This window comes from Thalia democratica, chromosome 7, assembly GCF_965202585.1.
Source record: "Thalia democratica chromosome 7, ktThaDemo2.hap1.1, whole genome shotgun sequence".
Lineage (NCBI taxonomy): Eukaryota > Metazoa > Chordata > Thaliacea > Salpida > Salpidae > Thalia > Thalia democratica.
In genome coordinates, this window is record NC_139171.1 from 61,531,965 (window position 1) to 61,559,865 (window position 27,901).

At 25.2% G+C, this 27,901-nt stretch overlaps 1 protein-coding gene across 1 annotated transcript in view; it reads left to right on the top strand.

Moving 5' to 3' along the window:
• The window catches only part of LOC145840954 (uncharacterized), an 88,368-nt gene that overhangs the window by 33,122 nt on the left and 27,345 nt on the right, over positions 1 to 27,901 (top strand). Inside the window, exon 13 of the mRNA XM_082948311.1 lies at positions 925 to 985. Within this exon, the coding sequence (XP_082804437.1) occupies positions 925 to 985 (61 nt within the window). The remainder of the gene's footprint in view (positions 1 to 924; positions 986 to 27,901) is intronic.

Sequence of the window (27,901 nt, forward strand, 5' to 3'; positions counted from 1 at the left end):
TAAAAACTTTAAATGTACTATTAATTATAAATTTATTCTTATATAAGTTAGAAGTATAAAAACAGTTTATTCTGTCTAAAGTCAGTATAATTCAAACAACAAACATTTATTAGTTTTATATCTTTCTTTACATTTAACTATATAAAAGGTCAAGATTTTTGTTTCATTACAAGTTGATTTTAAAATTAAATTTTGTTTATTTTTAGTGTTTTTCAAACAGAATGTCAAGTTTCTAATTCTTTATTTTTAGGTTTAAAATAAATTTTTAAGTTAATCAACAAATACTTTGCATTAACACTAAACGAAAAACTGACTTGAAAGTTTTAGCTAGAATTTGGACCTACAATCGTTTATACATTCCGTTGCGTCTATAACAACGTAGATTGAATTATAGAAAATTTATGATACATAATTAATAGTTAATGCTTATTATATAAGGTTTTATGTTATTAAGTATAACTTGTTTAAAAGTTTTTTATAGCTTTTATCTAAAGCTTAAAATGTTTACAAAATTCATATTTTTGTACATTTCAATTCATAAACAGCTATTTTACAATAAGTATTTTTTCTAATTTGATTCATATAAATGTAAATAAGTACTAATGAATACGTAATTGATCGTTTGAAGTAGATTTAGAAAAATTATATTGCCCAAAAAAAAAAGTAAATAAACAATATTAATTTTCAAGATTTTTGTTTACAACTAACACAAGTACTAACTATTAAATAAATCTTACATAAGTGATAAATAAAAAGAAAAAAAAACATAATTATTTGTGACTACAAATAAACTTTAAACTTTTCGACTATAAAAAATACTTATCTTACAGTTGTAAATTTACAATTACCAAAAGTATAAATTTTATAAAAAATTAAAGTAAGATATCATTATAAAAGAATATAACGAAATATTAATAACAACAGAAAGTAGCAAAAGAAAGAATGAGCGTATTCAAACCGAACAAAATCGAAGAAAAACCAGAAGGTTAGTATATTTATTGTAAAATATTTTATTTATTTATTTGTTATTATTATTTAGTGTGTTTGAAAGTGTGCTACGTTTCCTAAATTTAAGCAGGCCGCAGTTTGCCGATTCCAGGCATAATAAATGCTTCTTAAATGTTTGCGATCGCATTCTAAAACCTTTTTTACAAAATTTTTGCACACAAAATACTTTATCAATATAAATTTGAAGTTGACTCTGAAGTTTTTCGTGACGTCGTTTTATAAAAAATCACTTATTATCTTATTAAACTTTTATATATGAACCATCGGCTACACGGGATGGCGAGATATTTCCCCACAATTTAATTATTTGGCATTTAATTTGAAACTTGTAACTGCAGGTTGAAATAACAATTAGCACATCGACCACATACTGTTTACGTGTATGCTAGTATTAATAATAACTTATTTATAAATACATGAACTATTTAAACAACAAGAGTTTTGTAATTAATTCAGCTTCAAGTTGTACTAATTCGTATTACAAAAATATATCCTGAAACTAAAGTTTTCATTAAACAGACCTTTTTATACAAAAGCATGTAACCTAGAGAACAATCAATTATCTATTATGAATAAAACGCTTTTGTGAATAGTATGTCATTAGTTAGTATAACACAAGGAAAGCAGCCTTATAAAAATTATTTTACTTAAAAAAAAATCATTAGCAATGAAAGCATTTGTTTTTTTATACAAATATAGTCAAAGAACAAAGTATTATATTTTCCACATATTTCTTCAATTTTCTTAAGGAAATACAGTTCATTAAAGATAAAAGAAATTATATACTTCATAAACTATCTATACTAATTATAAAAACTATACTTAATAAACATAGTATAACTAATCAACAAAATGCAATTTAATTTAACACCAAGTAGATTTGACTAATACTATTTTTTTTTCAAAATAAAGTTTTAGTTTGTTTTAGTTAAATGGATCAGAATAGCTATGAGTTTATCTAAACTAAAACCACCCATACTATGCCTCAAAACTTAAAACGATGAAATTTTATATTTACCCTTCTCGGGTTTGCCACTTTACCTGGAAACCTGGAAAAACCTTAAAAAACCTGGAATTCGACAATTTAGGCAAAAATAACCTGGAAAAACCTGGAATTTGAGAAATTTAAAAAAAAACCTGGAAAAACCTGGAATTTTTAATAATTCTAACATTTTCAGTAGTAAAATTTCAATTTGTCAGAAAAAATCTATCATATAAATAAGATTTTTTTGTCATCATCAAAGATTTTTTTATTAAAAAACAAACACATTTAAAGTAACTTTACAGCATCTTTTAAATGTTTTTGTACTATTTAAATGTTTTTGTACACAGTTTCTTTTATAGAAATTAAATTAAAACTAAAAATAGACCCAAAAATGTTTACTTTTAAAAACCTGGAAGAAATTTGGAAAACCTGGAAAGATTTTAGAAAAAACGAGTGGCTACCCTGCCTTCTACTCTTGAAATCTATTGTTTTTTCTTTGTTAAAAATTTAAGATTTGTTATTAATTTTCCAGCCATATTCTAGGTTCGTTGCATTTTTGACTACTGAGGTGGTTTTCTTTTGATTAAAACCATTGTACTCATTTTAATGCACTGCGATCAATATTTTTATTATTATTGTATTTTAATGTCTAAATGAGTTCAATATAACTACTCTTGCAGAAGTATTTGTATTTATAAACAGCAAAGCTTTTTTTGTTCTTAGCCATTTGATCTTTTACCGTTTAATTTTAAAATAAAGCAATCAAAACTGAAATTTAAATATAAAGTTAAAATGATGTTGAGCTGTAAAAATGTTTTATGAAACTATCAGCATATGTCGGTATTTTCTTATAAGTTGCAGGCTGATTTAACTTTGAAAATTTTGCTCGTAGGCCGCAATTTATAGAAAAAAAAGTCTATTTGAATTCGTAGTTATTTTAACAATGTACAGGGTTGCCACTCGGTCAGGAAAAAATGAAGGTTTTTGAAAAAAAGTCAGTAAAAGTCAGGAAATTTGATAAAATTTAAAAAAAGTCAGATTTTGACAGTTTAAATTTACATAATTCCTTGTTTTCCAAAGCCTTCAAATGGTAAAAATTAATTAAATGTCTTTTAAAGTCAGAAAAAAATTCCAAAGTTTTCCTAGAGATTTACAAAAATATTTGATTTTATTTCCAATGCCTTCATCCGGTATAAATTAGTAAAATATCCTTTATAAAACTGCAAAAATTTTCTATTAACATATTGAACAAGTACCCTATACTTAAACAAGCAGATTTTGTAAGTTTTTTAGTATTAATGATCTGTAGCAAGGACACTTCCATAGTGAAACTGTGATATATACACAAAAGTTAATCTAGCATAATTTTAGAATCAAAGTGTTTTTTGTTTAAGTAAATAATTGAGTTCTTTATAACTAAGCAGTTAGTTGAGTATTTTTATGTAGTAAGTTAATGTGTATACTGAAGCGAAATGCAAACCAGATGAAGGAAACCATATACTCATTAGATGAAGAGGTTGAAGTGCTAATAAAAAACAGAGATAATAAATTTTAGTACATATATTTAAAGAAACAGTATTTGATTAAGTTCATTATAGTTTTAATGTTTTAACTGTAAAAGTTCGTTATTGATTTAAGGTTTTAATTGTAAAAGTTCCTTATATGTCGTTTGTTTATCTAGATACATTTATGCTAGGAAATGCTAAAAAATTGTGTCTTTTTTCAGACAAGCTGTGTTTATAAGGTAATATTTTATAAAGTATTTTGCTGATAAAGCAATTTATTACAAACATCAATCATGCACAGATGGTTTAATTGATGTACTGGAAGTTTGATGATAGAATTCAGCAAAAACTGTTATTTTTAACCTGTATTAAAAATAGATTAAAAGCTTTATATAGTTTCAAGTGCTAGATTATGTATTTTAAAATAAGTTTAATTTAAGAGTTTGATTTAGAAAAGTCAGGAAAATTTTGGTAAAAAGTCAGGAAATTTTTCTCAGCTTGATCAGTGGCAACCATGAATGTAGTAATAAACAAAGAAGTATAATTTTAAATCAACAATTTGGTAAAATATGCAGTAATGAAGCAACAGCAATTAATAAACTTAGACCTTTGTTGTTTAAAGTATTAGATTGATAAAATGTTTATTAAAATAAATGTAACTGAGGCAAGTTCGTTGGAGTATAATTTTAACAACAATTTAAAATATACTTGCATTATTTAAACTGACGTGAGTTTCAATAAAGCAAGTACTTTTCAAAACGTTGTTGATTCCAATTCTAAGGTTTTATAAAAACTCTTTTATCCATAATTAAAGGAGTATGTTTAAAAAATACAACGCGGGCTGCAGTTTGCCGATTCCAACATAAACATGTTGTTTTTTATATGTTAAACCAGATTTTTTAAATATTTTGATAAATAATTTGATTTTTCACATAAATTTTTAAGTTGACTCTGAAACTTTTTGTGACGTCATTTTACAAAAATGAGTAAGTTTTTTTTTTAACGCTTTTATATATCAAGCAATCTGTGTATATATAGCAATGTTTTATCAAAATAAAGAACAATTTTAATTTATAAACTTGTAACCACAAGTTGAACTATCAATTAAATTATGATTATATTGATTAATAATTTTATTTTGCTCATAAATTTTAAGTTGACATTGAAACTCTTTGAGACGTCATTTTAAAAAATAAATAAGTTTCTTAAAGTCTAAAAATATAGCTATCTTTAAAAAAAAGTTAAGTCTTATTAAAGTTGAGGAATTTTAATTTTTGAACTTGTCACCACAAGTTGAAATGTCGATTAAATTACCAACTACGCACTGTATTGAGTTTCAGAAAACTTTAAATAATAACATGACCAAGCTCAAGCATCAAGAATTTTGTAAAATTTTAAGTATTTATAATACTTATTAGTACTCTCTAGTGTTGTATGCATTTGAAGGTAACTATTTTGTAAGCTTTGGTATTTTATTAAGCATAACCCTCAGTGGACTTCTTACCAAAAAAAAAAACAAGTTTATGTAATTTTAAAATTAAATTGTAAACATCAGCTGTATTTTTTCTTAGCAAGTTGCGTCTAAGGTGCTTGAATATAGTATCAACTGAAATTTACAACAACAATTTGTCATAACAATTCAAAGCATTTCGTGTGATACCAACTAGTGTTGTAAGCATCTATAACGTACTTGTAAACTTGTTGTCGCAAATTAAGCTATCAAATCACTATCGCTGATTTCGATTAAAATTTTTTTATGTAATTTTTTGAAATGAACTTCATTTTCAAACTATATGTTTTAGGTTTGTACTTTTGTTACGTTACTAGATTTCGTATAATTTTTTCTACTGTATCACAATAAGTATTTTTCAAATATATTTACTTATGATAAATAAAACCAAATCGGTCACTCAGGCTAATTTAAATAACTTTTTAGTAATCTATCTATATTTTACCATTATTTTGATTATGTTATGTCATTGTTTTTTTGTGAAAGTTTTGATCAATTAGAGCTCTATTGTTTTTTTTATAAATCAAGCTTTATCACCATTTGTGATGCTTTAGTTTTGTTTAAAAAAATCAAATAAAAAAAACGTTAGTTTAAATTTTCTCAGATTATGTTTTTATTACGTTAAATACAAGCAATTTGCAAATCGTTTAATGTGTCATTAGACAATATATTAAAAAACGGAGATTCAATTATTGCTACAAGTGTACTGTTTTCATACCAGAACTTAATAAATCAGCTGTTTTCAAAGTTTCGAAAATCTTATTAGGCGAAAAGTAGAAATGTTTGAAATATCTTGTAAGTTTAATTTTATGTTTAAGTTGTACTAAAATGATAAAGTTGTATAGTTAGAACTAAAAATTTAACTAATAAATTTCAAATCAACAAGCAAAAAGTTATTATCATTAGAGCAGGGTTGCCAAAAAACTTTAAATCTTGAAAAGACTTGGAATTTTAAACTATTTTTACGTGAATATACGAAAAATCTATGGTAAAGACAGAAAACAATTTGTATTTTCTTTCATAAAACTTCTAAAAGTAGCTTTACAGTATCTTTTCAATATTTCGTTATACTATTTAAGACAGTTTTTTACATTAATCTTAACTTTAAACTAAACACTAAAAAACTTGATTTTGAAATACCTGGTAGAAATTCAGAAAACGTAGTAGAAATATATTAAAAATCTTTTGCAACCTAGTCAAAGTAGTTTGCATTTTAATATTTTTAATTATAATTTTTTTTACATAAATAAAAATAGAGCTTAATTTAAAATTTAATGAACATCTAATAAGTTAAAAATGTTATAAGCGATGCAAATAAAATTACCAAGTTGTTTTAATCAAAATAACTTTCACTTGGTTATAAATAGCTTAGAAAAAACTGTTGATTTTTAAGTAGCAAGCAATATTTGTTTCCAAGTGTCATTCGAAAAAAGTTGACTTTCAGTTGTTTTGTGACATCATTGACTAAAAATGCAAAACTTTTTGTAAGATTTTATTCATAAACAGTAGTCTCAGTGAATAAATCGGCTCTTATAATAATTTGTTTTTTTATATTTTTAGACTTGTTTTCACAAGTTATATGAAACTCATCCGAATTACTAATTACTTATCTGTAAGAAGCAATAATTTATAATAAAGTTCGTTTGAGAAATAAAAATGTAAAAGCAAATAAGTATTTGTAAAATTTGAGGATTAAGATTATATTTATAACAATATTTTTTTATGCGCAGGGCTTAATTGCACGAAGACAAATTTGCACGAGCGCACAAAATTGCACGAAGATACTTTTGCAGGAGGGCACTTAATTGCACCAAGGGTCAACTTTGCACGAGTCACATTTCTGCACGAGAGTAAAAAAATATCAAAAAATATAAAAATTATGAAAAAAAAATACTAAAGGAAAAAAAAAAAGTTACTGACCGAGCGCAAGGTTAGGGGTAACAGTGATAGTAAGAAAAAAAAAACTTAAATAAAAAAAAAAAACAACCCGTGCAAAAGTGTCTCCGTGAAAAATTGTCTGCTCGTGCAAAGGTATCTTTGTGAAATTTAGTCTTCGTGCACTTTTATCCCCTCGTGCAAAAGTATCTTCGTGCAAAAGTGTCTTCGTGCAATTTTGTGCACTCGTGCAATTTTGTGCACTCGTGCAATTTTGTACGCTCGTGCAAGTTTGACAGCTACCCGTTTTCTATTTATTGATGTCAGTATATAATTTGTTTCTAGTGTGTTTAATAAAAATAGTAAATTATTTTATCAAAAAAACTAGTTTATTTTATTTATCTTTCCACGATGCCTAAGATGTCTTCATTTCATGAGCAACTATAAAAGATATATGCAAAGTTAGTTTTACAAGTTTTATCACCAAATGTTTATCACCATTGAGTATAAATCACCAAATTAGATTAGTTATATATTTAAGTCTTACATTTAATTAAAAAAATATACGCTAACTGTGCACTGCTTAGCGACAAAGTTGAACAAAATATTTATAAGAAATAGTAAACAACAACGATACGCATTTCTTGAATCAAGCATTAAAAACAGTCGAATTTAATTATAAGCTTGAGGAAGCGAGTTAGCGTGTTTAATCCATTGGAACTGTTTAAAAAGTAAAGTTTTATTTACATCTAAATATTGATGATATAGTGTTGTTGTAGTGTATGTTGAGTTATAAATTGTGAACTTGTAAAAAAAGTTCACAAATAAAAATTCACACTGAATAACTGCTTAACATCGTTGATTATCTACTTTCAATTTACAGGTTGTTTCTGATTACCACAGTGGCATTATTTAATGGCTTATTTTCACATTTATTTTTTTTATTATTCTTTGGATGATAGTAAATTGAAACTGTTTGACCTTGTGAGCAGTTTAAATGTGTCCAACTTTGTATCACAAGTTAAAATGTCTCATCACAATTGCTTATTAGAAATTGCTTTTAGACTATTTTTCAAACGATACTTTCAAAGATGTAGAAGTAAAAATCTAAATTTTGCTCATTCATTTGATTTCTTATCAACACTTTTACTCGACAGCAACTGTTTTCTTATTTTTGACTACAAATCTTTGCTTACTGTAGTTTTTTTTAATCTTTTGTTATTTATAAAACAAGGGTCGCCGCTCATCCAAGCCAGTTTTACATTTATTTATCAAAACCTGTTTTTCGGTATTGCTTTAAAAATTATCAACAAATCAAAACTGAATAACCACTTACCAATCGACTAACTGATGCAATAAGACTGCAAACACTTGGAATTATTCTGAGAAAAAAATCGTCATGTACCTGAAAATATTTTGCCTCATTAACTAACCTAATCCTGATGAAATTTCACCAAACAGTTTGAATTTTTTACCATCGTCAAGCATATTAGCAAACAGTGTTTAAGATTCTGTGGTTCAAACAGTTTAAATTAGATATTTTTCATCATCTTCTCTGCAACCAATATTGAAGTTTCTCTGGTTGCAGATCCTGAATCTTAGAAATATCTTGTCTCTTTTGTGTAATTTAGGAAGATTTCTTTTTTTTATCAGCCACAGTGTCATTTTGCCACAATTTCGTTTTAGGTTTTTCCCCTAGCGGTTTTTGCGGGCGTGCTTTAAAAATCGATGTCATGAATATAAGTTTTAAAGAATTTTAAGATTTTTTAAATTTCGCTAAGCTTATATAAACAATGTGAAAATATTGTTAATTGAAGTTTAAAGTTGACTCTCAGACATTTAGTAACGTCACCAACTAAAATTCAAATTTTTTTAAATCAAATTTCATATATAAACATCTGAGTTTGAAATGATTAAATTTCAAAACCTTTCATCATATATGTTAATTTGATAACTTGTCTTCACAAGTTGCCTAAAATTTATAAAAAATAAATACCAACTCTAAGATGTTTCCTTCTCTTCATTAGACTAGTAGACAAATAAATTGAAATAGTCAAAAATTTGGAAGACCGATTTAAACCGTTTACGTTGAATTGCTGTATATTTGTGTTGTTATTTTCAATATACAAGTTGTTTATACATGCGTTGAGGCTAGCATACTTAAAGGTCAGGCTGAACCGAAAAAAAAGAGTTGGCAAAAACAAGAAACTTTTTTCATGTTGATTTTGATTATTTAAAATTTATTTTTTGATTAATTTTTGATATGTTTAGGTAAGGTGGGTTAAGGATAAGGGTATAAGTTAAAAAGATAAGCTTTAAAAATTTGGTGACCCATAATTTTTTCAGCTCAGACTGACATTTAAGTATACTTTTCGTGTGCTTGGTAAAAATTCTGCCATAATTTCATTTTAGGTTTTTCCCTTAATAAGCTTGGCGTTTTCAAAATTGATGCTAGTAAAACAGATTAGAATCTTAATTAATTTCAGTTGATTATTAAATTTTTTGAAAACGTTGTTAATTTTCGACTTTAAAGTTGACTCTCAGAAGTTTAGTGACGTCACTAAGTAAAAATAATAATGTTTTTTGTGAATTTTTGTATATAAACATCTGAGTTTGGTTACAATAAAACCATTTCCCTGCGTATGTGTTATTTTGAAAACTTGTAAACACAAGTCATGTAAAACTGTTAAATATCAAGCTACATATAATAATTAATTGATCCTTTGTTTTGATCTCGAAAAGTAAACAAATGAATAGTTTTTTAAATTTATATATTTATAAGATAAGGTGAAATTATCCAACTTCATTGAACAGCTTTATATTCTGTTATTTTCAACTCACAAATTGTTAATAGTGTGCTTAATAACAATATCTAATTAAATTGAGATTTTCCATTAATTGTTTAATGTTGCCGACTACAACTGTTTTATTTTATAATCAATTATAAAGTGCCTTGTTTGTAAATACATTTTTAGAACTTAAATAAGTTCAGTAGCTTTGCCAACCAAAGATAGTGTTCACAAAAAAAATATTAATTAAATCTTTAAAACATTATAAATATTGCAAACTTTAATTTATGTGTCCTTAGTTAATGTTTTTAAATGCTTATGTGTTTTAAACAGGGTTGCACTCATAAATATGGCAATTCTTTTATTTTAAATAAATTAAAAACTATACACTTTTTTATATTTTTGTTAGTATTTAATTTAAGCATGTAAAATTGTTTTCACATAAATATATCATATTTTAACAAAGGTTAGTTAACTTATCTTTAGTATTTTAATTCAAGTTATTAGCACACATACAAAATTCACTGTTACTGTAATATAGTTAATAAAAAGTTTAATTAAAATAAATCATTTGTTTATAAACAAATCTTAAATCTAGTTCTAAGTTGCAACGCTTTCTGCGAATTTTATTTTAAAAAATTTTCCAACTATCAAAATGAGTTTGGAAAATTTGGTTTAGAAACTTGGTTTAGAATTTCATTTGAGAAAAATTCATTTCCAGATCTTTAGTAATAGTCGTAAAACCATCATTATGATTTTAATGTGAAATTCATACAATTTTTTTATTTAAATTAAATTTAATTGAAATTTAGTTAGAAACTTGTAAAAGCAACTTAATGCTTTAATTCAGACCTTACAGCTACTTTTTTTTTTCATTAAATTCTATTAAGTGCTTACTAAATCATAAAATTAAAAAAAAAAGATGGTTTTAACAAAAATTTAGTATATTTTATTTATCTATCCATGATGTATGCTAAAATTATTTGGTTTATAAGCATCCACAAAGTACCTTATTAGTTTCAGAAATTAGATTATCTCATATTTATTCCTAAGTAAAACTTTTTATGATTAAGAAAGTTTTAAAAATAAACGTTGAAACTATTGAACTAGTTTACATGTTAAATATGTATGTGTTTTCTTTTAAATTGATAATACAATAAACTTAAATAAATTTTTTCTGCTCATAATTCTTTTAATAAATACAGAGCTATAAACTTTGCAATACGTAAGCTGTACATAGTAACTGTGTTTCAAAATTACTACAAAAATGTTATTAATCTATTGAATGACTCTGATGAGTCTAGTGACGTCATAGAATAAAAATTACAAAAACTTTTGTAAAATTTAATATATATACAAAAAAAAAAATATTAACTTACTAAGTAATGATAAATCGAGGTATTATTATTTGTAAACTTGTGGATACAAGTTTAATATAACACATTACATCCAGTAACTAATTTTCATAAGGTCTGAAGTCGTATCATGTGTATTAGGAGTTTACACATGTTGTTTTTAGTGTGTTCAGTAGTAATACTAAATAAAACTCACAAATAATATTTTTATTCTTTCAATGGTATCGATTATAATTATTTGATTGTGTGAGAAATTATAAAGTAAGTTGTTTGTAAACTTGTTTTCACAGTTAGTTTTAAAGTCCAGCACTACTGAAAATTAAAAAACTTTCTTTAATTAGGAAATAATTTAAGGTTTACCTTAAAACATATTTATTTATAATATTTAATTAGTTAGTTTATGTTTAGTATATCCATATGTGTTCTTGTTAAGTTTTAACTCAATAAAACAACAAAATTTTTGAGAATACTCTTGTATTATTGAAACTTGCTACTTATAGTTGTGTAATTTTTCAACATAAAACTACCAACTTCCAATGCATAAATCTTATAAATTTGTTTCAAAAAATCACTAGAAATTAAAATGCATATTTACAAGTTGACTCTGATAAGTTTGTTTATGGCATCTAATTAAAAATAGGAGCATTTTCCTGTCAAATTTTTGAATATAAAGTTTCATCTGCTCAAATACCTTTAAATATGATAATGAAGTAGAATAAGATACATATTTGTAAACTTGTAATCAAAAGTTTTATTTAACATATGCTATATGATAATTAACTGTTTTGCACATTGATAATTTACAAATTGGTTTTTGCGTTTTTGGTTTTCAAAAAACAAAGTGGTATTGTTATATGAAAGATCACAAACAAAAATATGTTTTAATAGTTCTTAGCTATATTACTGACAATTGGTTTTAAATAGTTTTTTAAACATCTGTAGATTACCTATCTGGTATCTTTTTATTATTGTTGAATAGAAATAACTTAAATTTAAACAAAATCTGAATAAGTCTAAAGACATCTTTAAACAGTTTAATGCTGTAAACTTATATTTATGTGTGTTCATGCCAATTTCGATTTGTTAGTACAATGAAAATTTCTACTAATAATTTCTGTATTTGGCTTTTAAAAACCAAGGCTAGTACCCTACCAAGTCATATTTTATTTAGTTTGAATGTTTTCTATAAAAGCTAACAAGTTGTAAACAAATTATATGTAATTAACAATGTTTTTATTTTTATAGTGGTTACAAATTTGGGTATATTGAGGTTCAGATCAATCTAGATAGTTTTTGTGACGTGCAGCTTTGTTTTTGTTGAAACAACGATTATTTCGGTTTAAAAAATTTTTGATGGGAGTTAAAAATAACTAAAGCTGTTCAGAGTAAAAAATATAGAATATTAGTACTATTAAACAACTAAATGATTTTGCTTTACATCAAATCACATCAGTAATGAGCTTTTTTAATTATTTTAATTTTCCGTATTAGAAATTTTCGTGCTTATATGGTACTTAGAAAGCTCTTTTTCTCTTCAGGAGTTGTTTCATTCAGCCACAGTTTCGAACTTGGGTTTTTTTTTTACTTGCAGACTGCGCACTAGAAAAGTTGATGCAGGAAAAATTAATTACAAGTTTATAATTAAATGTTAGTTGTTACAATCGATTCTTACATCAAATCATTTTGATTTGAAAGCAGAATCTTAGATGTTAAGTGAAGTCATTAACTGAAAAATTAAAAAAAATATTTGATTTTAGCATAATGACACTTGTTTATAATTGCAACATGTAAACAGTTGAATTGTGACAATTAAAATATTTAGAAGCTTGTAAGAAAAAGTTCAAAACACTCAAATGTCGTAATCACAACAGTGTCTGAAAATAATGAAATCTGTAGATCATTAAATGATTTATTTCAGTAAGTAATGATTTATTTCAGTAAGTAAGGTAAAAATAGATAATATTAGTAAGCTCCCCATATGGCAGCAAATAAATATAATAAATATATCCGTCTTACTGTAATAAACTCAAAAGTTGCATTGAAACAAACTGTCAAATACTTACCTCTGTCTATTTTTTAGAAATTTAACGATAAACCGTTTTTCTCCAACGTAATATATTGAACTAGTTTTAAATACATTAAAATTGCACTTTTGATCATTAAATGTATTCGATTGAAAAAAAATATTTTAGTGGTTATAATCCACAAATCATTAACTTTTATAACTTCGAATATAAACTTTAATTTTCCTATAGACTTATAGAGATGTAAAAGAAATGACTGGAAATACTTGTTTGTAAACTTGTAATCACAAGTTATATTTTACATATATTATATGATAATCAACTTTAATAATTTACAAATTAGGTTTTGCGTTTTCCCTGATACTAGCGTATGACAATTCACAAATATTTTTTTAGTAGTTCTTAGCTGTATTAATTTTAATTGCTTTTCACTGGTTTTGTTAGCACATGTGTTGAGTTGGTGTAACAAGTTGAATCATCTTTTTACTATCGCTGACTAAAAAGTAGTTTTAATGCAAAAGTTTTGAATGTAAATATTATATTTATCAGTATTCGAATAAAGTTTTACTTAATAATACAAAGGAATTTTTTGAAAATGTTTGCTTTTCAATGATACCCACTCAGGATAGTTAGAATACTATTTTTACTGAAGCTAGTCAGCTTAATTGTTTTTTTAAATTATTAACAGACATTTTTGATAGTATTTCAATGTAGTTAAGACCATCTTATCATAATAAATTTGTTTTTATTAAGATATTCACAGTTTTGTTACTCAGTTTAAAATATTTTTAAAGAATGAAAGGATCTAGGCTGTATTGAATCAATCTAATTTTTATTTTGCTCCAAAGAGGGCAACTTTGTAAAGTGAACAACAACAAATTTGATTCTATTTTCAACTTAAGTTGTTAATTTTTTAGTTTAAATTGACTCTGACAAGTTTAGTGACGTCATTATTTATTAATCACAGCTTTTTTTAATCAATTTCAATAAATTCCAACTTGTCGTTCAATTGACACATTATTTAATTATTGACTGACTGAAATATTTATAAACTTGTAAACACAAGTTAAAACAATCAAATCACTTTTAGTGAATATATGCTCATGACGTTTTTCAAATAAGTACTATAAAATTGGAATTCTAAATTATTTTTTTAATGGGTTAAAAATATTTTATTTTTCTAGAATAGAACTTATTCATTTCCTTTTTTTTGTAAGGTTTATTTCAATCAAAACGATTTAACATTTAAATTTTATAATTTTATTGACTTTATTTAATCAAAAGCCGCAAGATTTCTAGTCTAATTTTGAATATAGTTTTTTTATTTTGTATATTGAACAAATAACTGCAGTAGTTGATTATATATTGAGGTTTAAACAATAAATTTCTAGAGAGCTTCACACTTAAGGAGCATTTATACAATTAAGACAAAAGTTAAATTGGTGTGTTTATCCATTGCAACTTGTTAGTTTAAAATATAAAATATTAATGATTAACTAAAAATAACAAAAAATATTTGTAAAATTTTAATTGTTAACATCTGTGTTCGTTGTTCATCAAACCAATTTTCAACATGGGTGTTTATTTGAAAACTTGTCTACACAAGTTATACGAAATTTATAATTAAATAATCTCAATATTTAAACTTGAACTTTATTTTCGATTAGATAGGTAAACAAATAAGATGTTTTATGTTTCCAAGTTGATTTTGACAAGTTTAGTGTCGTCATTTAAAATTTAATTTTGTATGTAAATTTGTATCTTTGTAAAGATATTCATGAAAAAGATTGTTTTAAAGATTGTTTTTCTATTTAAATGTTGTTAATTTACTTGTTTTCTTATCAACATTCTTACTCGGTAGCACTATGTTTTAATATTGTTTTTGACTATAAGTTCATTTGAAGACATTTGTACTTGTTGTTTATAAAGTAGGGTTGCCACTCACTCAGGCTAGTTGAATACTTTTTTAAGTCAAGCCAGTTTTTCAATTGGTTATTGATTGAAAACTGTTTTTTTGTTTTATTTAAATAAATTATCAACATATCATTAACATTAAAACTGAATCACCACATATCAGTTGCCCGATTGGTGCAATTAGACTGCAAACACTAAAGTTTAGAATGATTCTTTGAAAAAAATTATTGCCCTGTACATATAAAAGTTTGCCTCATCAACTAACCTAATCCTGATGAAATTTCACTAAGCAGTTTTAATTTTTTACCATTGTCAGGCATATCTGAAACAACTGTTTATGATTCTCTGGTCAAAATTGTTTAAATTAAATCTTCTCTGCAACCAATATTGAAGTTTCCCTGGTTGCAAATCCTGAATCTTAGAAATATCTTGTCTCTTTTGTGTAACTTTAGGAAGATTTCTATTCTTTATCAGCCACAATGTCATTTTGCCACAATTTCGTTTTAGTTTTTCCCCTAGCGGTTTTCGAGGGGGTGCTTTAAAAGTTGATGCCGTGAATATGAGTTAGAGTTTTGATAAATTTCACTAAGTTATAAACAGTTTTAAAATATTGTTAATTTCAAGATAAAAGTTGACTCTCAGACATTTAGTGACGTCACTAAGTAAAATTTACAATTTTTTATTGTTAAATTTTCTCTATTAACAACTGTATTCGTCTGCAATAGAGCCTTGTTTTGTAATGTCTGTAAATCTAGAAACTTGTATTTCCAAGTTGTACAAAATTTTCAAATTGTAAATATCAACTCTTTAATGTTTCTCTCTATTCATTAGAATAGTAGACAAAAAAGTTGAAGTAGTCAAATATTTGCAAGACCGATTTAAACCGTTTACGTTGAATAGCTGTATACTTTTGTTGTTATTTTCAATATACAAGTTATTTATAGTGCGCTTGGGGCTAGCATACTAAAAGGTCAGCCTGAATCAAAAAAAAAAGAGTCAGCAATTTTATTTATTTAAACTTTATTTTTTGATTTATTTTTTATGTTTAGGTAAGGTGGGTTAAGTATAAGGGTATAAGTTAAAAAGATAAGCTTTAAAAAATTGGTGACTCAGATTTTTTCAGCTCAGGCTGACCTTTAAGTATATTTTTCGTGTGATTAGTTAAAATTCGGCCATAATTTCATTTTAGGTTTTCCCCTAATAAGCTGGGCGTTTTCAAAATTAATACTAGTAAATCATATTATAATTTTATTAAATTTCAGTTAATTATTAATTTTTTGAAAACGTTGTTAATTTACAAGTTTAAAGTTGACTCTCAGAAGTTTAGTGACGTCACTAAGTAAAAATAACATTTTTTTTGTGAATTTTTGTACATTAACATCTGAGTTCGATTACAAATAAACCAGTTCTCCGCGTGTGTGTTAATTTGAAAACTTGTATACACAAGTCATATAAAATTTTTTAAAATCAAGCTACCTTTCAAAATTACTTGATCCTTTTTTTTGATTTCGAAAAGTAAACAAATAAATAGTTTTTTAAAGTTATATATGTATAAGATAAGGTGAAATTATCCAACTTCATTGAACAGCTGTTTATTCTGTTATTTTCATTGTTAATAGTGTGCTTAATAACAATATTTAATTAATTGAGATTTTCTATTAGTTGTTTTTATTGAAAAAAATGTTAATTAACTATTCAAAGCATTATAAATATTGCAAACGTTAATTTGTGTGTCTTTATTTAATGTTTTTAAATAACAATGTGTTTTAAAACAGGGTTACCACTCTTAAATATGACAATTCTTTTATTTTAAATAAATTTAAAACTATACACTTTTATCTATATATATTAGTATTTAATTTAAGCATGTAAAATTGTTTTCACATAAATATATCATACTTTAACAAAGGTAACAAAGTTAATTTAATATACGTTAACTTATCTTTAGTATTTTAATTCAAGTTATTAGCACATATACAAAATTCACTGGAATTTAGTTAATAAAAAGTTTAATTTTAAGAAATTTTCATTTGTTTATAAACAAATCTTAAATCTAGTTTTATGTTGCAATTTAGCATGTAGTGCTTACTGCGGTTTTTTATTTTCTGCCAGCTATCAAAATGAGTTTGAAAATTTTGATTTAGAAACTTGATTTAGAATGTCATTAGAGAAAAATTCATTTCCTGATCTTTAGTAAAAGTCGTAAAACCATCATTATGATTTTAAATATGAAATTCATACAATTTATTTAGTTAGAAAACTTGTAAAAGCAACTTAATGCTTTAATTCAGGCCTTACAGCTACTTTTATTTAATTAAAGTATAATTCTACTAAGTGCTTACTAAATCATAAAATTTAAAAATAAGATGGTTTTCAAAAAAAAAAGTATATTTTGTTTATCTATCCATGATGTATGCTAAAATTATTTGGTTTATAAGCAACTGTTAAGTACCTTATTATTTTCAGAAGTTAGATTATCTCATATCTGTTTCTAAGTAAAATGTATTATGATTAATAAAGTTTAAAAAATAAAAGTTGAAACATATGAACTAGTTTACATGTTGAATATTTATGTGTTTTCTTATTTAAATTGATAGTACAATTAGGTTATATAAAAACCTGCAGCTCTTATTCTGTTAATTCTTTTAATAAATACAGAGCTATAAATGTTTCAAAGCGTTAGCTCTACTTTATAATTCTGTTTCAAATGTGCTTATTAACACCATTAAACGATATTAAGAAACAATTTATATATATCGTTAATTTTTTTATGATGTAGGTTGCAATTGATCTTATAAGCAAGTATAGTAAATTATCTTCATTGATTTTAGAAAACAGATCTCTATTTCCGACCAAAGTTTTTGATGAAATGTACAAAACTAGTTTGCATCTTGTATACTTTTTGTGTTTTTATCAACTTGTAAATCAATATTTCAATTAAGTTTTATAAAAAATGTTCACTCATAAACCTGGTATTCTTAAACACAGAACTATAAACTCTTCATTGTATAAGCTGTACTTTATAATTTTGTTTCAAAAATACTTGAAAAATGTTATTTAACTTTTAAATGACTCTTATAAGTTTAGTGACGTCATGTAATAAATATTACAAAAACTTTTGTCAATTTTAAAATAAGTATAAACAATTATCTAACACAACAAGTTTCGGTTTATCTATGTCAAATTATTTGAAAACTTGTAGGCACAAGTTGTATATAACACATTTCATTCTAAACTAGCTTTCTATATTTATCAAGTCGTATCTTGTGTGTTAAAAGCAAATACATACTGAATTGTTTGTCTTTATTAATTTACATGTTGCAATTAGTGTGTTGAGTAAGAATATTAAAAAAAACTCACATATGTTTTATTATTATTTCAATGATATCGATTATAATTATTTGATAGTGTAAGCTAATATGAAGTAATTTATTTTCGAAGTAGGTTTTACAATTTTTTTATCTTTAATTTTTTTAAATAAACTGTTTGTTTCTTTTTAATGTTGTTGTACTATTTTAGACTGTTTTCATACCTTAAGTTTAATTTTGTACTAAAAACGAACTAAAAAACTTTTGGCAACCCTGTCAAAGTAATTTAAATTTTAGACATATTTGTTTAAATATAATTTTTTTTTACATAACTATGAAAATCGAGCTTAATTATAAATTAAATGAACTTCTATTAAACAAAAATACAATTAAGCGTTGCAATTATATTTATCAAGTCCTTTTAATCAAAATAACTTTCATTTGATTATAAATAGCTTGAACAAAAATGTTAGTAAATATCAGCAAGCAATACTTATACTCAAGTGTCGTTTGAGTAAATTTAACCCGTTTAAGCCGTTTAGTTACGTCACAAACTAAAAATCACAAAATTTTTTGTAAAAATTTATTTATTTACTGTAGCTCTATTAAAAATTTTAGATTTACTTTTAACTGCGCTAATAATATTATTTGTATAATTGTTTTCACAAGTAATATGAAACTCATCTGAATGTTTAGATAGCAAATTGTAAGAAGCATTGTTTTTTGGTAAAGGATTTGATATTTTTTGAATGAATAAAACTGTTGAAGAAAGTTTTTTGTTGTTAATTTTGAGGATGAAGTTTAGATTAAAAACATTATTTATTGATGTCAATTTATTAGTTGTTTGTCTACTACTGTTATTAATAAAAGTATTAGATTATTTTAACAAAAAAAGTGTATTTTATTTATCTTTTCACGATGCTTAATCATATCTTGATTTTGTAATCAACTAAAAAATACCTTAATTGACGTGACTAAATAAAATTAACAAACTTTTCTGTAAAAACAATTTGACTCATCGAAAAACATTACTTAGCATTTATAAACATGTCGTAATTTTTGTAAACTTGTAAACACAAATTAATAAAATCACTTCTCAATTAGTTCTTAACTTTTTGGGTGTATGTAAGTTTATCTTCGCATGAGAAGCATACAAATGAAGTTAAATCAATTGAACTACAAATGAATTTAAATCAAAATTTTAAGTAGAGGTTAAAGTTCACACTACATAGCTTTTTTTGATTATTATTGTATTATCATGTTGCTTCTAGTTTATTTGTTAAATAAAACTAACAACCAACAAAATTTTATTATAATTCTTAGTTATTGTCGATGTTAATTAATTTTCACTAGTTTTTGTAAGCATTAAACAGGGTTGCCACTTAACCTGGAATCCTGGAAAAACTGAAATTTGACAATTTAGGCAAAAATAACCTAGAAAAACCTGGAATTTGAGAAATTTTGAAAAAAAAAAACCTGGAAAAACCTGGAATTTTTTATTAATTTTAACATTTCCAGTAGTAAAACTTCGATTTGAGACAAAAATCTTTCATATAAATAAGATTTTTTTGTCATCATCAAATTTTTTTTATTTAAAAACACATTTAAAGTAGCTTACAGTATGTTTTCAATGTTTTTATAGTATTTAAAACATTTTCTTATATACAAATTAACTTAAAACTAAAAATAGACCCAAAAACAGGGTTGCCACTCGGTCAGGAAAAGTCAGGAAAAATTTGAAAAAATTACAAAAGTCAGGAAAAAATGGGGGGGTTTTGAAAAAAAGTCAGGAAAAGTCAGGAAATTTAATAAAAATTTAAAAAAGTCAGATTTTGTCAGTTTAAATTTACAAAATTCCTTGTTTTCCAAAGCCTTAAGATGGTAAAAATTAAATAAAAGTCCTTTAAAGTCAGAAAAAAATTCCAAAATTTTCCTAGAAATTTACAAAAATATTTAATTTTATATCCAATGTCTTCATCTAGTATAAATTAGTAAAATATCCTTTATAAAACTGCAAAAATTTTCTATTAACATAATGAACAGCTTTATATAGTTTCAAGTGTTAGATTATGTATTTTAGAATAATTTTAATTTAAGCGTTTGATTTTAAACGTCAGGAAAAATTTTGGTAAAAAGTCAGGAAGTTTTTCTCAGCTTGATCAGTGGCATCCATGCAAAAATGTGTACTTTTGAAAACCTGGAAAAAAATTGGAAAAAACTAGTGGCAGCCATGATTGAAAAACTGATGATGGTTCAGTATAATTTAAATTTTAGTTTTTAAATTTTTTAAATAACTTACAAATATAAATTCAAACCAAATAATTTCTATACTTTATTGATTCTTTTCTGTCAACAAACTGTTTCTGGTTAGCACAGTTGCATTATCAAACGGTTTTCACAATTAATAGTTTCTATTATTCATTCAATAATATAAAATTTAATCTGTTTGACATCGTGAGCAACTTAAAATTATCCTGCTATGTATCACAACTATTGCTAACAAGAAATTAGTTTTTTTTTAAACGATACTTTCAAAGGAGTTTAACTAAAAATTTAAATTTTGCTCATTCATTTGATTTCTTATCAACACTTTTACTCGACAGCAACTGTTTTCTTATTTTTGACTATAGATCTTTGCTTACTGTAGTTTTTTTTAAATCTTTTGTAACTGTTAAGTTTTTGTACGTTTTGTTAATTTATAAAAAAGCGTCGCCGCTCACTCGGGCCAGTTTTAAATTTATTTATCAAAACCTGTATTTCGGTGTTGCTTTTAAAATTATCAACAAATCAAAACTGAATAACCACTTACCAATCGACTGACTGATGCAATCATAATGCAAACACTTGGAATTATTCTGAGAAAAAAAATCGCCAAGTACCTGAAAATATTTTGCCTGATCAAGTACCCTAATCATGATGAATTTCACCTAACAGTTTGAATTTTTCTCCATTGTCAGGCATATTAGCAAACAGTTTTAAAGATTCTCTGGTTCAAACAATTAAAGCTAGATTTTTCATAATCAACATCCAATATTTGAGTCTCTCTGGTTGCAGATCCTGAATCTTAGAAATATCTTGTCTCTTTTGTTTGTGAATGAAGACTCTTTTCTTCTTGAGTCAAAAATGTCATTTTGTCACAATTTCGTTTTAGTTTTTTCCACAGCAGTTTTCGCATTTAGAAAGTTGATGCCAGTAAAATAGATTAGATATTTAATAAACTTCAGTTGATTATAAAAAGTTCAAAATTTTCTTAACTTCCAAGTTCGAACTCTCAGACATTTAGTGACGTCACTTAATAAAATTTACAAAAAATTCTATCTATTTGTTGTATAAATCCAGTTAACCTTTTATGAAAACTAATGGTTGAAATGTAACATTACAAATATTATGTAAAAACTTATAAACACAGGTTAAACATGCTCAATAATTAAAGCTCATTCAAAGTAACATAAAATCACGTAAAATTTTAGACATAAAGTGATCAAATAAATTGAAGTTACAACTATCACCATAGTAAGCATCTATAATGTACTTAGTTGTTTATCAAGCTTAATTGTCTCATAGTTATTGATGACTAAAAATATTTTTGTTAAAAATTTTTTAATAATTGTGATGAAGTTTTATCTTCTATTTAAATATTGTTAATTTATTTGTTTTCTTATCAATTTTTTTCCTTTGTACCACTATGTTTTCTTTATTTTGGACTACATACATTTTTTGATAATACTTACAAAACAGGGTAACCAACTTTTCAGACCAATTATGAGTTTATTTTGTTATACTAAACATATATATACTTAACCCTTTGTCTATGTAAAAGTAGTAAACAAATGAATTACAGCAATTAAATATTTGTAAGATCAGATAATATTCGCCAACTAACTTTAAACTGCTACGTTTTTTGTCAATTGTCAATTATTAACAAGTTGTTTATAGTGTGCATAATAACAATACTAATGACATCTTACAAACAAAAGTTTTTGTTAATCTTACAATGTAGTAGAATACAACTATTGGATTTTGTAAACATTAATTAAGTAATAGCAAAGCATATTATAAGTAATAAAATTTAATATTTAAATTCAAACACAATTTTTGCATTGTTGTCATTTCAATTTTTGTTTCATTATCACAGTTTAAAATCCTGTTTGCGATGAAACTCAGTAACTGAATAAATTTTCAGTGAATACTTTTTAAAGCAATTGTAAAGTTCTAATTTGTAAACTTGATTTCACAGATTTAGTTAGTTCAGCACTAATACAAAGTAAAAATTAATTTAATAAGAAACTTAAACAAACCTTTAACTATTTAGTTAGTTTAAATTTTGAATAAATATATGTGTGTTCTTGTCGAGTTTAAATAATACAATTTAATTTTCCGGAAAAAAAAACAACAATAAACAAAATAGCCACAAAACCAGGAATTTGACAATTTAGGCTAAAAAAAGCTAGAATATAAGAAGTTTTAAAAAAAATAAATTTGAACATTTTCTATTAATAAGTAATAGAATTTTGATATAACACGAAAGTCTATCATGAAAACATAACTTTTTTTTATAAAAAACATTTTAAAAGTAGCTTTGCAGTATCTTCGCAATGTTTAATACTATTTAACACGGTTTTTATCTTAAACTTAACTAATTATTGAAATTAGACCCAAAAACGTTCACTTTAAAAACCTGGAAGAAGTTTCTAAAATACCAGTGGCAACCCTGAATGAAAAAAACTTGCTACTTATATCTCTGGTTATTTTTTCACACAGAAATTTTTAACACACAAACTGTAATTTATAACTGTTTTTCATAAAAATTAAAGTTTTCAACTTGATTCTGACAAGTTTAGTGACGTCATTTAATAAAACATAGCAAGTTTTTGCTAAATTTTGTGTATAAATTTTTACCTTTAGACAATAATTTGGATATGAAATTGTAAGAAGTAATTTAAACTTGTAAGTACAAGTTATGTTTATTACATTGGTGCAAATAGCTAACTTAACTTTTTTTTGTTTTTTTGATAAATTACAAGATGATTTTTACGTGCTTATTAGCTTTTGCAACTCACAACAAACAAGTTTTCATTATAATTCTCAGCTATCATAAATGTCAATTTTCACTTGCATTAAGCAGATAGAAATTAATGATGGTTAAGGCCATAGGGGGTCCAAAATTTTTTTTTTACAAAAATTAACTTTGGATTTTATATGAAATTTTAAAGTACAAACTACAAGCCAGTTTTTATAGAATTCAAAAATATCATTTAACTTTTGAGATATTTAATTTATTGTAAAAATTTTCCAATATAAACGTATAGACCGCAAATTTTTCGGGGTCATTTTTCTCGGAAATTTTAAAATTCACTAAAAATATACCTTCTTCATTTTTCAAGCAATCTTCTTCAAATTTTCAGTAAGCATTCCTTATGATAAAAGGAAAAAACGTTACTTTAGAATTTTAATAATTTAAAAAAATAAAAATTTATTACAAAAATAAAAAAAAAAGTTGAAGAATATTGCTTGAAAAATGTAGGAGGAGATAGATTTTAAATAAAATAGTCTTTTTTCGCTGTTTTAGTTTTCCCTTCCCATAAGGAACCTATGATGCGGACCGACTTTGACTGGTCATATCTCAAAAAGTTATTAAAATTTTTTAAAACAATAAAAAGCATCTCGAAGCTTAAAGATATCTATAAAATAAGATCAACTTGTAAAAAACATGGTTTACCCCCCCCCCCCTCCCCTATGGCCTTAATTGTAGTTGTTATCAAGTTTTTCAACAAGTTACAAACAAAAGTTCACACTAAATTACTGGTTTTATTTTTTACTGTCGATTATGTTATCTCATCGCTACTGCTGACTAAAACTATCATTGTTTAAAAAAAATGTTGTTAATTTACTTGTTTTCCTACCAACATTTACACTTGATAGCACTGCGTTTTAATTTTTTTTTACTGAATATGTTTGCGCACTATAATTAATTTTGACAACATCTGTACTTTTTATTTATAAAAAGCTTTGTCACTTATCCAAGCCAGTTTTACATTTATATTTGGATTAAAAGCTGTTTTTTGGTATTACGTTAACAATTATCAACAAATCACTAAAAACACTTACGCTCAATAACCACTTACCAATCGACTAACTGATGCAATCATAATGCAAACACTTGGAATGATTCTGAGAAAAAAATCGCCATGTACCTGAAAATATTTTGCCTCATCAACTACCCTAATCCTGATAAAATTTCACCAAACAGTTTGATTTTTTCTCCATAGTCAGACATATCTGCAACCATTGTTTAACATTCTCTGGTTAAAATTGTTTAAATTGCATTTCTCATAATCTTCTCTGCAACCAATATTGAAGTTTTAAACTGTGAACTTGTTAAACAAGTTACAAACAAAACTTTACAATAAATAACTGCCTTACTTTTTTTTTATTTTATACTGTCAACTAAATTATATCCTAACTACTGCTGTCTAAAAATATCATTGATTGAAAAATTTTTGATTGTTTTAAACACAGTTTTTCTATTTAATTTACTTGTTTTCTTATGAGCATTTTTACTCGATAGCACTATGTTTTAATATTGTTTTTGACTACATATAATCGCTAACTATAAATTAATTTGAAGACATTTGTACTTGTTGTTTATAAAGTAGGGTTGTCACTCACTCAGGCTAGTTGAATACTTTTTTAAGTCAAGCCGGTTTTTTTATTGCTTATTGATTGAAAACTGTTTTTTGTATCACTTCAATAAATTATCAACATATCATTAACATTAAAACTGAATGACCACATATCAATTAAATAATTGACTCAATAAGACTGCAAACACTAAATTTTAGAATAATTCTTTGAAAAAAATTTATCGCCATGTACATATAAAAGGTTGTCTCATCAACTAACTTAATCATGATGAAATTTCACTAAACAGTTTCAATTTTTATACCATCCTCAGGAATATCTGCAACCAGTATGTAAGATTCTCTGGTTCAAGTTGTTTAAATTTTTCATCACCTTTTCTGTATTCAATATTTAAGTTTCTCTGGTTGCAGATCCCGAATCTTAGAAATTTCTTGTCTTTTTTGTGTAATTTAGGAAGTTTTTTTTTTCAGTCTCAATTTTGTTTTATTTTTTTCCCCTAGCGGTTTTCGAGAACGTGCTTTAAAAATTGATGCCGTGAATATGAGTTAGAGTTTTGATAAATTTCACTAAGTTATAAACAATTTGAAAATGTTTTTAATTTTCCAGTCAAAAGTTAACTCTCAGAAGTTTTAGTGACGTCACTAAGTAAATTATTATTTTTTTATTGTTAAATTCTGTATATTAACATCTGTATTCATATGGTTCAGAACCTTGTTTGTTATGTCTGTTAATTTGGAAACTTATATTCGCAAGTTGTAATAATATTTGATTTGACAATGATTTGTAAAATCATTTGATAATAAGTAGCTTAAGTAAAAATGTTAGTTTTAAACAGCAAGTAATACTTGTGTTCAAGTGTCGTTCGAGAAAATTTGACTCCCAGCCGTTTAGTTACATCACAAACTGAAAATCACGAAATTTATTTATGTTCTTTAGCTTTTTATAATAATTTAAAGTTTTTTACAACATACGCTTTTAAAATATTTCTATACTTGTTATCACAAGTAGTACGAAACTCGTCTGAATCTATGGTTAAACAACTGTAATAAGCATCTTTTTTAAAAAAGGAGTTAAGTTTGTTTGATAAAACAAAAACGTTGAAGCAAAAACATTTTTTGTAAACTTTGAGGATGAAGTTTAGATTAACAACCATATTTTCTATTTATTGATGTCAATATATAGTTTGTTTCTAGTGTGTTTAATAACAATAGTAAATTACTTTATCAAAAAAACTAGTTTATTTTATTTGTTTTTCCACGAGGCCTAATGATGTCTTGATTTCGTAAAAAACTACAAAGTACCTAATTTATAAACTTGATTTCACAAGTTTTATCACTAAACATTAACTACTATGAATTCCCAAATTAGATTAATAAAAAAATTTGTTTTTTACATTTAATTTAAAAATACGCGCTAACTGTGCACTGCTTACTGACAAAGTTGAACAAAATATTTATAAATAAAATAAATACATAGTTAAACAATAAACAACAACGTTCTTGAACCAAGCATTTAAAACAGTTCAATTTAATTTTAAGCTTGAGGAATCAAATTAGCGTGTTTACTCAATTATAACTGTTTGAAAGTAAAGTTTTGTCATCATCTAAAAGTTGATGGTATAGTGTTATTGTAGTGTATGTTGAGTTATAATTTGTGAACTTTTTGAACAAGTTACAAACAAAAATTTACACTGATTAATTGCTTACATCGTTGATTCTTTACTGATAATTTACAATTTGTTTCTGATTAGCATAGTGGCATAAATAAATGGTTTTCACAAATAATAGTTTATGTTATTCTTTGGATGATAGTAAATTGAAACTGTTTGACCTTGTGAGCAGCTAAAAAGTGTCCAACTTTGTATCACAATTTAAAATATCTAATCACAATTGCTAACTAGAAATCGCTTTTGGACTATTTTTTAAACGATACTTTCGAAGATGTAGAAGTTAAAATTTAAATTTTGCTTATTCATTTGATTTCTTATGAATATTTTTACTCGACAACAACTGTTTTCTTATTTTTGACCACAAATCTTTGCTTACTGTAGTTTTTTTTTTAATCTTTTGTACTCGTTATTTATAAAACAAGGGTTGCCACTCATCCAAGCCAGTTTTACATTTATTTATCAAAACCTGTTTTTCGGTATTGCTTTAACAAATTACCAACAAATCAAAACTGAATAACCACTTACCAGTCGACTAACTGATGCAATCATAATGAAAACACTTAGAGCTGTTCCAAGAAAAATATAAATCAACATGTACCTGAGAAGATTTTGTCTCATCAACTAACCTAATCCTGATGAAATTTCATAAACAGTTTGAATTTTTCTCCGTCGTCAGGCATATCCGCAACCAGTGTTTAAGATTATCTGGTTCAAACAATTTGAACTAGGTCTTCATAATCTTCTCTGCAACCAATATTGAAGTTTCTCTGGTTGCAGGTCCTTAATATTAAACATCTTGTCTCTTTTGGTTGTGTAGGAAGGCTCTTTTCTTCTTGAATCATAAGTTACATATTGCCACAATTTCGTTTTAGTTTTTTCCCTAGCTGTTTTCGCATTTTGAAAGTTAATGCCAGTAAAATAAATTAGAATTTTAATAAATTTCAACTGACTATAAAATGTTTAAACACTTTGTTAAATTTTAATTTCGAAGTTGACTCTCAGAAGTTTAGTGACGTCACTAACTAGAAATAGAAACTTCTAAATACAAGTTAAAATTACTCAGCCATTTAAAGTTTATACGTTTTATTTGGTAAATACTTAAGTGTTTGGCATAAATTACTTGATTAAAGTTACAACAATTACCATGTTAAGCATCTATAAGATACTCAGTTGTTAAATTAGTTTCAAAGCTAAAATATTTTATCACTTTTGCTGTCTAAAAATATTTTTTATTAAAAAAGGTTGATACTTTTGATGAAGTTTTATCTTTTATTTAAATATTGTTAATTCATTTGCTTTCTTATCAATTTTTTCCTT